Source organism: Podarcis erhardii (assembly GCF_964252035.2).
Source record: "Podarcis erhardii genome assembly, chromosome: 3".
Lineage (NCBI taxonomy): Eukaryota > Metazoa > Chordata > Lepidosauria > Squamata > Lacertidae > Podarcis > Podarcis erhardii.
Genome location: NC_138507.1, coordinates 71,998,284 through 72,013,710, shown reverse-complemented (window position 1 = coordinate 72,013,710; position 15,427 = coordinate 71,998,284). Strand labels below are relative to the sequence as shown.

The 15,427-nt window shown below is 39.7% G+C and overlaps 1 protein-coding gene across 11 annotated transcripts in view; it reads right to left on the bottom strand.

Annotated features, from left to right (window-relative positions):
* Window positions 1-15,427, bottom strand: part of QKI (QKI, KH domain containing RNA binding) — a 108,333-nt gene that overhangs the window by 8,996 nt on the left and 83,910 nt on the right. For 8 of the 11 annotated variants that reach the window (XR_014154796.1, XR_014154797.1, XR_014154798.1 and 5 more), the window contains exons 5-6: window positions 10,164-10,251; window positions 1,857-2,153 (exon numbers count right to left, since the gene is read on the bottom strand). Coding sequence is in view for 8 of the 11 variants with exons in the window: in XM_081855200.1 (XP_081711326.1) it covers window positions 1,857-2,153; window positions 10,164-10,251 (385 nt within the window). In the remaining 3 variants the exon portion in view is untranslated. Of the gene's footprint in view, window positions 1-1,856; window positions 2,154-2,441; window positions 2,466-10,163; window positions 10,252-15,427 lie in introns of all 11 variants that reach the window. The other 3 variants (XM_081855201.1, XM_081855202.1, XM_081855204.1) reach the window with 3 other exon arrangements.

The following is a 15,427-nucleotide window of genomic DNA, read 5'->3' as shown; positions in this document are numbered from 1 at the left end:
CTAATAATGGATTATGGATTTGGCTAGATTATTGCCTATGGAACTGCTACATTTACAATTTGTTATGAATGACTTCCAGTAATCCATACCACAGAAGTGTTAGGATTGGATGAAGTCATGTAAAGAGATTTGCTACCGGTGACAGAATGTGGGGCTAAACTACTAATATTGCTCCTGAAAAGACGGTCTGCATCTGAAATAAAAAAGACTAGCAAAGGAAGAGAAAAAATATAGGAAAAGTTAGTGTACCAATGGCCCCAAAGCACCACATTGTAGATGTCATTAATTCAAAATCAGGGCTAAGATAAAAGGCAAAGCACTGTGAAGAGCTGAATTGGTTCTACAAAAGTAGTAGCAAACAATGAAAAGCAAAAACTTGAGTGCTTAATGTTCTCTTCCTATGACCAAGAAGATGTGAGCTTGTGCATACAGACACACAAGGTCTATTCTTCTGTAAACGAGCACTACTTTCAACATAGTAACTGTTTAGATATGAACCAGCCAAAGTTAAGCACTTACAAGTCTCATTGATTCTAACACAAGTGTTTAACAGGGATTTAAATAGAGATTCAAATCAAACAGACTTAAAATGTGCATAACTTTGGCTGGATTATGTTCTTAGAATGTGAAAAACATTATTGCTGACCCAAATTTAACAACCAAAGTCCCATAAATCAACAAGATCAGCAATGCCAAGGCCATACATATTTCACACAAAAATATAGACAGAAAAATATATTCAAAATTATGGGAAGGACACAAACTGCCCTGCAATGCCTGCATTGACCATTTCTTAATTAATTGCTGCTATAGTCTGGCCTTCATCCAGCAAATGAACAGACCAAAGTATCAGCAATGTGAGACATTTCAATCTCCTCTGTAAAAAAGGAGGCAGTAATGTTTTAAATTGCAACTTCTTTTAAGTTATGTTCTCACCTAACTTCAGTGATTTTAATTACTTTAAAATTGGTGGCACAGAAAAAAGAGATACATATTTTTCCGAGTCCCTAGAAAAGCAGGACAAGTTATTTTACTTGCACCTCTGGGGCAGCCCATTTAATATTAACTTGTGGTTTCCCAGCCTCCTCTGCGCCCAGTCTCAAAAATGAGACTGTGCCTTTTTCAATAATTAGAGATATACAGCACAGGCTGTGTCAGAGAATTCTAAAATATCCTTCAACCCTCTCTTTCAGTATATATCTAAAATTTTTCACATTTCAGTGTGCCTTGTTACTTCCAACTCTAAAATTCTATAATTCTATCTTGTATGCCTCCATCCAGCAACTTCTGAAGCCTGGTGCCAAACACATTGCTGTGCTTTCCTTTGGACCACATCAGCAAGGTGGAGTGTGGGGCTTGTCATTTGGGCAGACCAGGACCTCCATACACCCTGTCCAGGCTTGTGCCCCAGAAAGGTCACTTTGGTACTGCTAATGCAGCAAAAACAACGTGGGAGGCAGTAGTTACGAGTTACCAGCTTCTTCAGCCACAGCATGCTCTGTGATTCTCCAGAGGTTTGACTTCATCTCTGGAGGCGCACTCCATTGTCTCTTGGGACAGATGGATGCCAACTATCTTTTCCAACTAAATCTAGTTGTTTGTAAGAAAGAGTTGAACTATGTTTAAACTGATGATATTTTCAAAATCTGAGAAGGGGACATGGTGAAATGAAACAGATGCCAATGAAAAATTCACCAAGTTGCCCAATATGCTCTGATAACATCATCAGAGGCGAGTTCTATAGCAAAAAGGTACTTGTACAATATAGTATGTTTCCTCACACTATATTTATCTTAGTATAAGAAACTCACCACCTGATAAATTAATATTCAAATAATTATCTAGGAAGAACTTACCTAATACACCACTGGGTTCAATAGGATACTCAAGAATTGATGTAGCAGGAGCCAGTGTGTAGGGATACTCATACGGTGTGTAAATTAAACCAGCTTCAGGTCCTGGGGGAACTATTGCAGCAGTTGGGTGAGGAGTTCCATTTGGCATGACAGCGGTCTGTATTTGTCTGATCAAAGGCATTAAGGTAGGGCCACCTGGCGTAGGGGTACGCAGGGCAGCTGGTGGGAGAACAGGCGCAGGCCCCGTAATAATCCTTGGAGCCTGGGCTGTTGCTGCAAGAGAAAAGGCAAGGGCTGCTACAGTAAGCAAAGAAATTTAGAAGAAAGTATGGAGACAGCAGTGCAAAACATGGAAAGATGAGAAAGTAGGAAAATAGGAAAGAAGAAAAATAAAAGGAAATCATTAGTACATGCATTGATCACACAGTGGCAAAGCACACCATTCAAAAGCAAACAGCTTTTCATTTCCCAGTGTGATTAAGTATGAACATGCAAAACAAAAGCCAATTTGAAATGGTAGAGGAGATTTCTAAAACAGGTTACACAGCACAAAAGCTCAATTTAGACCACATATTTTTTCATTACCTATGCCTTCAAGACTGCATGAGACTGAGAGGCATGCAGGAAACAAAGAAAATACTGTTGTAATTGCATATGGAATATTTTAAAAAGTGAGATTACAGAGTCCACAGAACTTCAGTTAAGCTTAGATATCATACAATGTAACATGTTTAAATTGCAACTCATCATAAAAACATTCTATTTAGTATACAAACATCAGCATTTATTTATAACATTTATCTACTTTCAGCATCAACACTTTTGCCTTTCTGGTATAGTTAGCTACCAAAAAATCTCTCTTACTCTTATTTTTCTTAAATGCCAGTATGAACGCTAGAAAAATAGACTCAGGTAGTATTTAAAAAAACAAGTAAGTTAAGATGTGTAAATGTGCTGTTAATACATAATGCTGTCACTGGTTTTAAAATCAATTAGTGTTTAAGCGTAGCTTTACTGATTCATCAAACATAATGTCCAGTGATTAAGTATTGTTAATCAGATTTAGACTACAATTCACTTTTTGGAGAGCCTTTTGGACCTGGTAACAACATGCTTCTGAGAGGCTGCAGTTTAAAAGCACTCTCAAATTGGCGCAGAATGCTGCTGCTAAAATCTTAACGGGGCAAAGTGCTCTATGATCAGGTGACTTCATTATTGTATCAGCTGCACTGGCTTGTACTGGTTTTCAAATGCAATTCAAGGAGCTGGTTTTTACCAATAAAGTTCAAAGTAACTTGAAATCAAGCTATTCTTGTGTGAATCTGTCCATCTGTTAAGATCAACTGTTGCTTTTGTCTTGTATGTGTAGGTAACCAACACATAAGAGAGCTTTTTCTGTGGTGGTGCCTCCTTGTCCCAAGAGGTTACGTTACCTTCCTCTTTCTTGTCCACCAGCACATAAACACTTGCTTTTTAAAATCTACTTTTGATTCTGTTGCTGCTCAATGTATTGTCAATGAGACTCTTAGTGTTTTTGCTGTTTTTGCTGTTTTTAGTTTTGTTAATTTATGTTTTAGTGATTGTATTTAATGCTTTTGTGTTTGCTCTTCATTTGTAAGCAGCTTTAAGTGACTCCTTTGTGGAAGGGGAAATGGGTATAAATCTTTTTTAAATAAATAAAAGTTAGGAAAGGACCAATGAAAAATACCCAACTATTTGCTCATGTCATGGAAGAGTGACCTGAAATTCAGTCTGCTAAGAGCACAGGAGAGCATATTTAGGACAGAAGTGGCAGGTTACTGTTCCTGGTTCGACTTTTCTAATAAAACACAGTTATGTGATGGTAAAAAAATCAGTTATGTGGGGGAAGCTCTTTGCTTTTCTCTCAGACCTTGAACCTTTAGTGTTAGTACACAATTCCCAAAACATCCCATTTTTAGTATGGAAAACCTAAGTTTGGTTAGAAAAGACAGGAACAGCCTTGACTCAGCAGAATATTTAGACTGAAATCCTGTGTCTGCTTACTTGGGAGTAAGTCATTGATACATCAAAACAGTTATCTTGGATTTAGGTTTTAAATTTCCCTTTCTAACTCTTTAGAACACAGCAGCTATAGATTGGGTGGGTAGTAACTGAACTCATTAGCACCTTCTTGGCTTTAGTTGCTCACATCCTAGGTCACAATACAAAAAACAGTAGTACCACAAAACAAAACTCTAAAATTGTCAAGTTCCATGGTCAGTTTCCCAGTACCACATATGCAATATACCTTACAAATATCACCTCAGAGATTCAGAGAAAGATGTACAAATATTTTTTTTTATCTTGTATCAACGTTTTAAAAGTTTCTTATGCTTAATCTTTTGTACGGAGGAACAATTAAAACAAGCTGCAGATGCCAGTGCAAATCAGAATGTGAGAAACTAAAGTGCAGCAGATTCATCTGGAAGGACCATGAAGAACCCTCACTCAGTGGACAAATCCTCTGTGAGAAAGAGTGATCCACAATAACCTAGCCCAAGTCATCATGTATGTTGACTTGGCTCACTAAGTGAGGGCCAGTATAATTTGACCAGACTGACAGCATAATTGACCAGACTGAGAGAACTACCGTATTTTTCTGTGTATAAGACTAGGCTGTTGTTTTTTAATTAAAAGGTTATGCTAAAAATTTGGGCTCGTCTTATACACGGGGCAATCTTCCCCCATTTTCTCAATTTTCAGTCCCCAAAAAGAGTCTTATACAGTGGTGCCCCGCAAGACGAATGCCCCGCAAGACGAAAAACTCGCTAGACGAAAGAGTTTTCCGTCTTTTGAGGTGCTTCGCAAGACGAATTTCCCTATGGGCTTGCTTCGCAAGACGAAACATCTTGCGAGTTCTTGTGAGTTTTTTCCCTCCCCCCCTTTTCTAAGCCGCTAATAGCCACTAAGTCGCTAAACGCGCTAATCCGCTAATAGCCGTGCTTCGCAAGACGAAAAAACCGCAAGACAAAGAGACTCGCGGAACGGATTAATTTTGTCTTGCGAGGCACCACTGTACATGGGGGTGTGTTATACATGGAAAAATGTGGTACTTTCTTTCTGACAAGGCTTTTGTATGTATCAGCTGCTAGACTTGGAACATATTCAGCATGACTTTGGGCATGGTGAGAAAAGCTTCACCAATTTCTGCATGTCAGGTAATTGTTAAAGGTGAAAGAATCCTACCAAACTAAGGTGATTCCTGCCTCAGAGATTGTCATAGCATATGAGGAACTTGTGGACCTCAAGATGTTGTATTCCAGTTCCCATCAGAGCCAGCCAGCATAGCTAATGGTCAGGGATTATGTAATCCAATAACATATGGAGGACAACAGGTTCCCATATCTGCTCTAGAGGATGTTTCCTTTTCATGCAGCAAAGTCCCAATAATAATTTCTTGTTTTACTTGAAGATGAGAGAGATCAGAAACTTGAACTTGAATGAAAGAAATCAAGCTTTAGGGTCCAGTAGGCAGAAGTATAAGCCATTGTTGAACAATGAAGCTTTGTATTATTAGATGTTTATGTGTTTGTTTTACAATGTTTTTGCCAACAGGGGTATTTAAAAAATCCATTGAGACATGAGCTAGGCAGCCATGCCACTCTGCACACAGATTCTGCTGTTGTTGTCTCCCCAAGTATCTGAATGAGGGAACATATCCTGTGGCATTGAATAGGATTGACACATGCAACCAATACAAGTAAGGGATGAAGGTGGTGCTGTGGTCTAAACCACTGAGCCTAGGGCTTGCCGATCAGAAGGTCGGCGGTTCGAATACCAGCGATGGGGTAAGCTCCCGTTGCTCAGTCCCTGCTCCTGCCCACCTAGCAGTTTGAAAGCACATCAAAGTGCAAGTAGATAAATAGGTACTGCTCCGGTGGGAAGGTAAACGGTATTTCCGTGTGCTGCTCTGGTTCGCCAGAAGCGGCTTAGTCATGCTGGCCACATGACCCGGAAGCTGTATGCCAGCTCCCTCGGCCAGTAAAGCGAGATGAGCGTCGCAACCCCAGAGTCGGTCACAACTGGACCTAATGGTCAGGGGTACCTTTACCTTTACCAATACAAGTATGAATGAAGCCTGGCCAGATCATAAGGAGTGTATGCTACTTATGACCCAGCTGGGCCTATGAAAAGTGAGAGCTTGAAACATGCTCACCTGACTTCTGATCATTCACAGCAAGAAGTTACCTAATAATGAAAGGAAAGCCCTAAAGAGAATTCTTAAATTGTAATTCTGAGAGAATTATCATGGTGTTATTTAGAGAACCAAATAACCAGGCCTTGCTAGGCTAGACTAAATTGGTTCAAAGTTAGGTGCCATGGTCAACCGAAGCCCGTAAAAGATATATGACTAGATGGGAGTTTACAAGAGCTATCCTGCTGTTGTTGTTTTAATTCCATTCACTTCTGTTAAGAGGACCTATCTCAGATGCAGGACTGATCTTGATATAGTTAGTTTATATACTAGACAAGGGCTAGGAAACCTGTTGCCCTCCAGACATTGCAAGACTACAGTTCCCATGACCATTGCCCATGCTGGCTAGAGATGTTGGGAGCTTGAGTCTAGCAACATTTGGAGGGTTATGTGTTCCCCTTCCCTGTGCTAGGCATACTGGTATGAAACAGTAAATAGGATAAGAACAGATTAGATACAGTGCTGTTGGGGTGTCTCTAAATCTGTATCTATATCTATATTCATATCTAAATTACCCTATGCTAGAACCAACCAGACAACAAGCACCTTGCAAGGTTTGCCTTTACTAAAAAAACATTAACACCTGCATCAATTTTATACAATACCTCTCGTTTAAGGGTGCCTGGTCTGAATTTTATCCTTGTGGCTAGTTGCCAGAATGGAACCATGAAAAGTAGGGGGGGGGGGCAGTAAAATACAGCTGAATCATTCTTGCTGTTAGTCATATATGTATGCTGTTACAGCACATACTTGCTTTTTTAAACGCCACACGGTAGTGGTGGCTGCATTTGTAGTACAGTTGGGCATGTGCATGCTGTGAAGCAAATGCAAACACACAAACACTGTGCTCACTCATAATGAAGGAATAGGCCCTAAGGTGACTGGCACAACTATGAAAACATGTAGCAGCCTAATGAATTATGACACTGGTTCATCTACCCTAGTATTGTTTACTTTAACAGCCTAGGCAGGTCGGACTCGAAGATCAGCCTGGTAAATTAGCCAAAAAGTTGGTAGTCTACAAAATGTTTGCTAGCCTGCTTTTTACTCATAAGAAGGGCTAGCAGAGAAAGGCCTATTTTGCGAGCCTACTTAGTTTCTATAGAAGAGAATGGAAGAGAAGCCTCTCCTCTGTGGAGAAGGGAAAACTTGCTCTCTACTCTTAAACTGGGTGGCCCAGGTTCAAACTATCTAGACTCATGCCAGCCTTGTTTTAGCACTGAAAAAGCCAAGTACACTCTGACTAATGACCTCTATTTGAAGAGAGACAGAGCAGTGTAACTCTGCTGGTCTCCTTGAACTCTCCATTGTTTTTTATGCCATGATGCATGGTGTGCTTCTGGAATGATGCAGGGAGGTGAAAGTTACAAGGCACTGTATTACAATGGCTCTGCTCCAACCAAAAAGTAGCACTAGGACACGGTTGCTCAGCCAATGGCTTTTGAACTGTGGGACCTGCAAGGTACCACTCTGTCTCCAACATTATCCAGCAGCTATATGAAATCATCCAGAACTGTCATGTGGGGATTTTGATCATGATGTCCTCAGCATGCTGATACCATGCAGATCTCTCTTTTCCACCTGAATCAGCAGACACTGTGCAGGTGTTGGATTAGTGCTTGAAGCAGTGACGGGCTAATAAACTGAGGTTGAATTCTAACCAAACAGAAGTACTGTGGCTGGGTAGTACCCTTGTCCAGGAATTATTAGACAGACAACCTTTTTTGTGGGGGAGGATGGCTGCACTCCACATGAAGGAACACGTTTACACTCTGGGAGTATTGCTGGATTCCAACCTGTCAATGGAGTCCAAAGTGGCTTCTGTGGCTAGAAGTGATTGTGCCCAGCTTAGGCTGGTTTGCCTGCTATAGATGTTCTTGGACTGGGAAAGTCTGGCCTCAGTTGTCTATTCTCTAGTGACATCCTGCCTGGACTACTGTAATGTGCTCATTGAGTGGGGCAACCCAACAGGACCATGTATTACTGGTCCTAAAAGCACCACACGGGCTGCAAGTATGCTTCTTTGCCCAATTCAAAGTGTTGTTACTAGCATACAAAGCCCTCAAAACCCTGGGACCTAAGTTCCTTAACCCCTGGGAGCTTACCCCTCAGTATCAACTTTATTGGCCTGGATTTTGGGAGGAAGAGTGGGCTAGAAATAAAAAAAGAAGAAATGTGGCAGTGTAGCAAATTGGATCCTAAAGAAGGCAGACAGACTGAAGGAAATTAGATTCTGAAAAAAACCTGGGTAAACAAGGAAGAGCTCCCTTAACCAAGGAAATACATTCTGCATATGCTCAGAGGCACATAACACCATGTGCCAAATATTTGGTAGAGAAAAAAGCTGCTAACCCTACCTTTAGTTAAGAGTAACACCCTACATGCCACAGTACAGACCCTCAAATTATATGAACATATGAATGAAGCTACCTTATTTAGTCAGAACACTGATCTATCTAGCTTAGTATTGTCTATACTGACTTAAAGCAACTCTCCTGGTTTCAGACAGGAGTCTTTTCCAGCCCTACCCAGAGGTGCCTGGGAATAAATCAGACTTTACTGAAAACATCAACATAATATTGCTTGCACATTTCCACTATATCTAGAACTACAGCAGCTAGAACCTCCCATCACCACCACTACATCCATTTAAAGAAAGCAAATAATCCAGGGACTGCTAATGTTCCAAGCAAGCTTCAAGATACACACCTAAAATGTAAGAAAAATTCAGCTACTGGGAAATCTACCTGTAAGACACTCCACAAAAATCACTGAAAATCAGCTGAGCTTTAATTGGATTGCAAAGTCCCATATGCATCAATTAGACTTGTAGGTTTTAACCAATACATATTTACTTAGAAATTACTCCCAAGTATAGACAGGATTTCAGTGTTAAGTTCTTTTAACCAATTTAAGCACAGTTTAAACATATACAGATGATATCAAGAGACACTAGAACAGCAGGAAGATAATTTTTTGTTAACATTTCACCTCTTTTCAATGAAAGCGGTTTTCCTAAATGCATGCATCTGGAGCCTCCAACACACTGATCAAAGCCTAAGAATAATTTTAGGTCCCCTTAACATACCAGAAATCCATTTTTCTCTGGACAAGCTCTGTGTTAAAGCTAACAGAATGAGCCAACTTAGTTGCATTATGTAAGTCTCTGTTGGGTTTGTTATGCGAGACTGTGGTTCATTAAATGAAAGAAGGCAGTGACAGGAAAAATTATTGCCCATATCAATTAGTGATTAGGCTGACTACTCTTACCCTCAAAGTGCAATGATTTGCCCGTTAATTATGTTTCAAACATGACTGAAATCTAACCCAATTAGTGCAAGACATTTAGTTTTAAGATAACCTTGAATATGCAGTTTCTGAAAACATGCTGAATGAAACTAAGAACCATTGCAAAATATATATGACTGAACTCATAGCTGAAGAGTTGAAAAAAGGGAAAACATGCCAATAATTACACAGAAAACACTAACTATATATTAAATATCTTCAAAACATTTATTTTATTTTTAAACTGGTCCTTCTTGGAACTAAGAGAGGGTAGCTTATTCAGTGGGTTTTTCCTACAGCACTGGCATATATACCCTTCCTTGCAGGTGCCAATTCTTTCGCCAGCAACCATATAATCAGCCTCTGCTCACATGGCTAGATCTAAGTTAACCCCAGTCATGTAGAAGCCCTTCAAAGAAAAGTGGGTCTTACACAGCTAGATCAATATTTAAAGATACTCTTAAGGAGAATTAAGATGTGAAAGAAATGTGCCTAATCCCAATCCTCTCAGCAGCATGCTTTGCTCACTTTGTATGATGCCATGACATTATAAGTACAGCAGTGTCATATTACTACACAAACTGAGAGTGTGCACATTCTGGAAAAGCAAGATAGGGCATGTGAAGCACATTCATGAGATGTTTTCTGTGTAGGAGTCAAGATTATGGAAATGGCAAGATCTATAAGGGGTCAGTGGGCTACATATGTAACACAGGCAATATTTTGTTTTCCCATCTAGTGCAAACAAACACAATTTAAAAGCATCCTCCCATATAAAACCCCCACATTTCTGTTGTACTTACGTGATTTGATATTGGCGTCTCTGTAGGTGCCATTGAGAATTGCAAGTTCCATCAACTGCATCTTTTTAAGGCTATCTTCTCCTTCTGCCTGAACAAATAAAGTAGACTATTAGTAGAGTATTTTACAGTATCAATGCACTTGCAAAAGCTTATCACATTTCAATATATGAAGTGGAAACATGTTTGTAAAATAGAGAAACTCCCTCAGATGCTACTCTACCTACATGAGGTCCCTATTTTTTCAGTCCTAAATCTAAAACACTACTCTCCTTGGACCTCCTCCTACATTCTAAGAACACTGGGAAGGAAGCCAATATTCTTAACTTCTAAACAGCACTGAGCTTTTTAGAAGGACAGCATAGCAGAATTGGAGGCTGCTCTCTTTCACACAACATTTTGGATACCATAGACTTTATCAAACAGAACTGCATGAAAGGCACATATGCAGAGCTATAGGCAGTCTGCAACGGAAAACTTTATTAACAGCTTTCCATGAAACATGGTTGTATAGTGGAAGCTGCACATGAGGCTATCTTGGGCTTCCATCAAGTCTTATAAAGTAAGTATCTCTTTAAATCCCAAAAGAAAAATAACAATTGGCAGTTGCAAGCAGTTACAGAGTTATTGACGGTAGATTGGGGAAACCATTTAGATATTGTTTCTGCCAGGGACATCTGCAGACAACATATTTCCAAAGTTACTATCCATGCACACAAATGCTGTTTTCCATCTGGATTCAAAGTCCATAGTTCAGTTGCTAAAACTTTAACAGACACAATTTCTACAATTACAGCAGTCTTGTGCTGACAGATCACAAAGCTACAAATAGCAAGGTGTTTAATTCTGTATTTGGATTTATTTTGCAGCTTTAATGGATAGTAAGTATAAACTTATGAAAGATAATCTTATGTACTGGAAATGCAGCAAATACTGCAACACCCCCACCTTCCACTTCTATCTTGTCAGAAGGTGGGGTTGCCTATATCCCCTGATAATTTTGCTTCTACCATGGCTGTGGATATTGTATCATTTTGAAATGGTACTTACCCATATATTTGGTTTACAAAACTCTCTCTATAAACGTGGCTGCATGGCCCACAATGTAGTTTTTGTTTATTATGCCATCATTTAAAATTAGCTGGTGTTTTTAATTAAATGTTTCATTAATGTTCAAGGACAATAATAATTGTTCCACAGTCTTTTCTTTTCAAATCCTGAAAATTCTATAATTCTTTTTTGTGATCCAGAAACACAAGTTAAAACAATTTATGGTGTAAAAGCACACCACAATTTTTTAATTGTTTTCTTTGGCCAATACCTCTCCTCTCAATTTACTAAAAAGCATGTTTCCCAATGTCAGAAATTTCTGTAAGCATTCTCCTTAAAAGAGGGTGAAACTGAGGGTGCAAAAAGGGGGATGAAGAATCTTCAACGGAAATCAGACTACATGTAAGTCTGTATCAATGAATGAAGTACAATTTATAATGCTAAGGTGCTGCTGTAAGTAGACTTCTGGAAAGTCTGACGAAGCATGGTTTTTATTAGTTTAATATAGTTGGCAAACCTTTTATTGTCTAACTAGCTTTTCTTCTCTAACACACTAAACACTCACATAATTGAAAAGTTTAGTGTTCTTGTTAATAACTGGAAGGGGCGGGCAAAGAAATTGTTGAATTCTAGTCTCTAGTAACATTGAAGACCATATCATATGCTGTTAAGATTTTGCACTGGATTTTCTGATCCTTTTTACTATGCTATAAATGTTAGATAAAAGCTAGGTGTTACTGAAACTACAGTGAATCTTCACACACACACACACACACACACACACACACACGGATCTACATACACACACACACACACACACACACTAAGATCTACTATATATTTATATATATTTCATACAGTAAAACCTAGTTGAAATCATTTTTGAACTTCACATGCAAGTATAGGAGAATTCCATGTAAGAGATTTTTTCCCCACCAGCTAATCACCCACAGTTGCCCAGCACAAATAACAACAATCAAACAGCTTCCATATAGCATTCATAGAATTGTTGAGTTGGAGAGGACCAAGAGGTCATCTAGTTCAACCACCTGCAATGCAAGAATCTTTTTTGCCTGAAGTAGGGCTCAAACCCACGAACCCACTCTACTGAATGTGCTATCTCTAAAGCGACTTTTCCACATATTCACTGGAGCTTCAAGAGTACACTGTCATTCCCTCTGTCTACAATGCCCAGAATATGAGTGCTGTTGTTTATGTAGCCAAAAAGGCATCACTCGTGTGCAAGAGGGACCATATCTCGTGTGCAAGAGGGACCAAGCTTTGGTGGACACTAACCATCTGCAGAAATACAAAAAATAGTTAGGAAACCGGGGTGATTCCAAAAACAGTCCACGAGCTCTAGGGCTGGGCGATACCTGGTTTCAACAATGCACTATTATCACCAGCTAAATATCACAATATACTGATATATCACAATGTCTGAATTTAGGATGGAGCTTTGTCGAGCCACTGGTTGTTTTTGAGGTTTTTCCCACATTGTGATTTTTGCATAGCATGCACACACCATGAATTGCAATATATTGCTAGGTCAAAAATTATGAAATGTGTATCATGATATAGACTCGAAAGTGAATTTGGGCAATATATCACCCAGTTCTAAAGAGGTCATAGTGTTCTCAGTTGTCATAGTATGCTGACTGCTGGAGTGGCTAGAAGTCGAAACAGCAGCACTCCACACTACATTTTGTTGCGAATCCAGTATTATGTTCTAACTTTGAGACAAAAATGTTACACATCATTAAGATCAAAATACAGTGGTACCTCCAGTTGCAGACGGGATCCGTTCCACAGCTCCGGTTGGATCCCGAGGTTTTTGCAACCGGGGGTGCCTGTTCTGTGCATGCACGCAGTAGATCGCTTCTGCGCATGCGGAGAAACCCGAAAATATACTTCAGGTTTTGCCACGTGCGTATCCCGAAGGATACGTAACCAGAGGTGTGTGTAAGTAGAGGTACCACTGTACTGGCATTTAACTTGCAAGGACCCACAAAAACACTGTGAGAAAACTGTGAAAATGGAACATTGGTATAAGACAGAAAATTATCATGTGGTTTTATAGTTACCAGTACTCTTAACTCAAAACAGGCTGCGACAAAGGAAGGATGCTTGGGAGAGGCTTTTCCCACTCGTTTCCTTGCCCAATTGCAACACAACAGTTCTGCAGTGCTGCCAATGGGTCTTACTCTCTGGTAGTTCCTGCTACCCACTCCTACTTACTGTTGAGATTCCTGCATTGCAGGAGGTTGGACTAGAGTACGATTCTATGATTCTTGCAGCCCAGATGGGATGCACCAAAGCAACTTTGGGAACAACTGACTGGTACCATTAAAGATGGAAAAGATTCATTCAAGAAATGAATTTATGAAGAAAGTTCTGAAAGAAATGTAGCCATTTTAGGAAACAACAGGATTTACTGAAATAAACCCCAATAAGAAAAAGAAATTGTGATAGGGAATGGATTATGTTCAACTAAGTGCACTTGCAGAAGAATAGTAGATAAGAAGGTACCTTTTACTGAGTCAGACCACTGTTTTATATAGCTCTGTATTGCCTACACTGAGTGGCAGTGCGTGTCTAGGGTTTCAAGCAGGAGACATTGCCAGGGGTTGAACCTGCAACCTTCCAATGCAATGCAATAAGCTCTACCACTGAGCTGTGACCCTTCCCGAAAGTAAACAAAAATTTCTACTAGCAGCTAAGAATGGATACCAAATGAAAACAAGACATACTATTTCTGACTTAAACATTTGTGGACACTCAAACTGTCAACCCCGTTGTACTTTTCTGATACAACTTGGTAACTAAAAAAAAAAGAAAGTCAGATTTGGATCCCTGCAAATACCTCAGCAGGATATGCAGCACCAAACTAATGATATGGCATACTTTCTTTGGAATAAATCTATGATGCACATTACAGTGCTTAGGCCAAGCAACAGTAAACTGACATCATTATTTTTTAGCCAGCGCTACTGCCTTATCTTTTTCAAAGTAAGCTATCAGTTCAAATGATATGCAAAGACTATTTCACTGACAAATTTAATGGTCACAATGTTAAAGACACACCGAGGGTGGGGGGAGCTAGCATTATCTCCTTGCATTTCTCTTCACTTGGACATTTTCTATTTAATGATACTTGCTCTAATTGCAACTTTTCCCATGATTCCTTTTTCTAGTTATTTAACATGCAACAAGATAAAGTGCCAGGAGTGAATACATTTGTATATGTCCAGGTTCAGAGTCACTACCATGGAACTTATATAATTCTAAATATTGACTTAGTTTTTGGTAACACTGCTCTACATAAGAAGGGCTAAAAACCATATTCTTTGGGCATGAACATGAGTTAATGTGAGCTGTTTATACAAAAAAATTTATGAACATTTAAGCTCACCACACTATTTGCACAGCAACTGAATACCAAGCTCCGACATGGAAACCCTGCTGATGGAAGCTGAGATACCCATGAAAGGAAGTTACCAAGTTGACTGTGACCCTATTCAAGTACTTAAGACAGTTTGCAGTTCTTTGACAGAAAGGCAGGTAGTAAATTGGAGGTATGGTGTTTCGTTTGCCATTTCATATGAGGTGCCATTTTTCCTTTAAAAGTTTGCCTCTGGCAGGCAAGGATACAGGTGTGTCTTATCTGTTTGCTTGTTTTTATTTTTTAAGAAAAAGGGTGCCCATATTTGGAATTTCTAAGGTACAAAATTTAGAGATTGCTTATTTGGATGTGTGGTCCTACAAATAAATGCTTCTCTGGCAGAATACACCTACGTAATCTAATACAGTTCACTAATTAATCTACGGAATTGGATTCCACAAGAATCAGTGGCAACTGATTGTTCACCAGAGCAAGACATTTTGAGCCTATTACACTGATGCTGGCCCAAACTGCACTGGCTGTCAATTAGTTTCCAGGGCCAATTCAAGTGCTGGTTTTGACCTAGTAAAGGTAAAGGGACCCCTGACCATTAGGTCCAGTCGTGACCGACTCTGGGGTTGCGGCGCTCATCTCGCTTTATTGGCTGAGGGAGCCGGTGTACAGCTTCCAGGTCATGTGGCCAGCATGACTAAGCCGCTTCTGGTGAACCAGAGCAGCGCACAGAAACACAGTTTACCTTCCCGCTGGAGCGGTACCTATTTATCTACTTGTACTGGCATGCTTTCGAACTGCTAAGTTGGCAGGAGCAGGGACC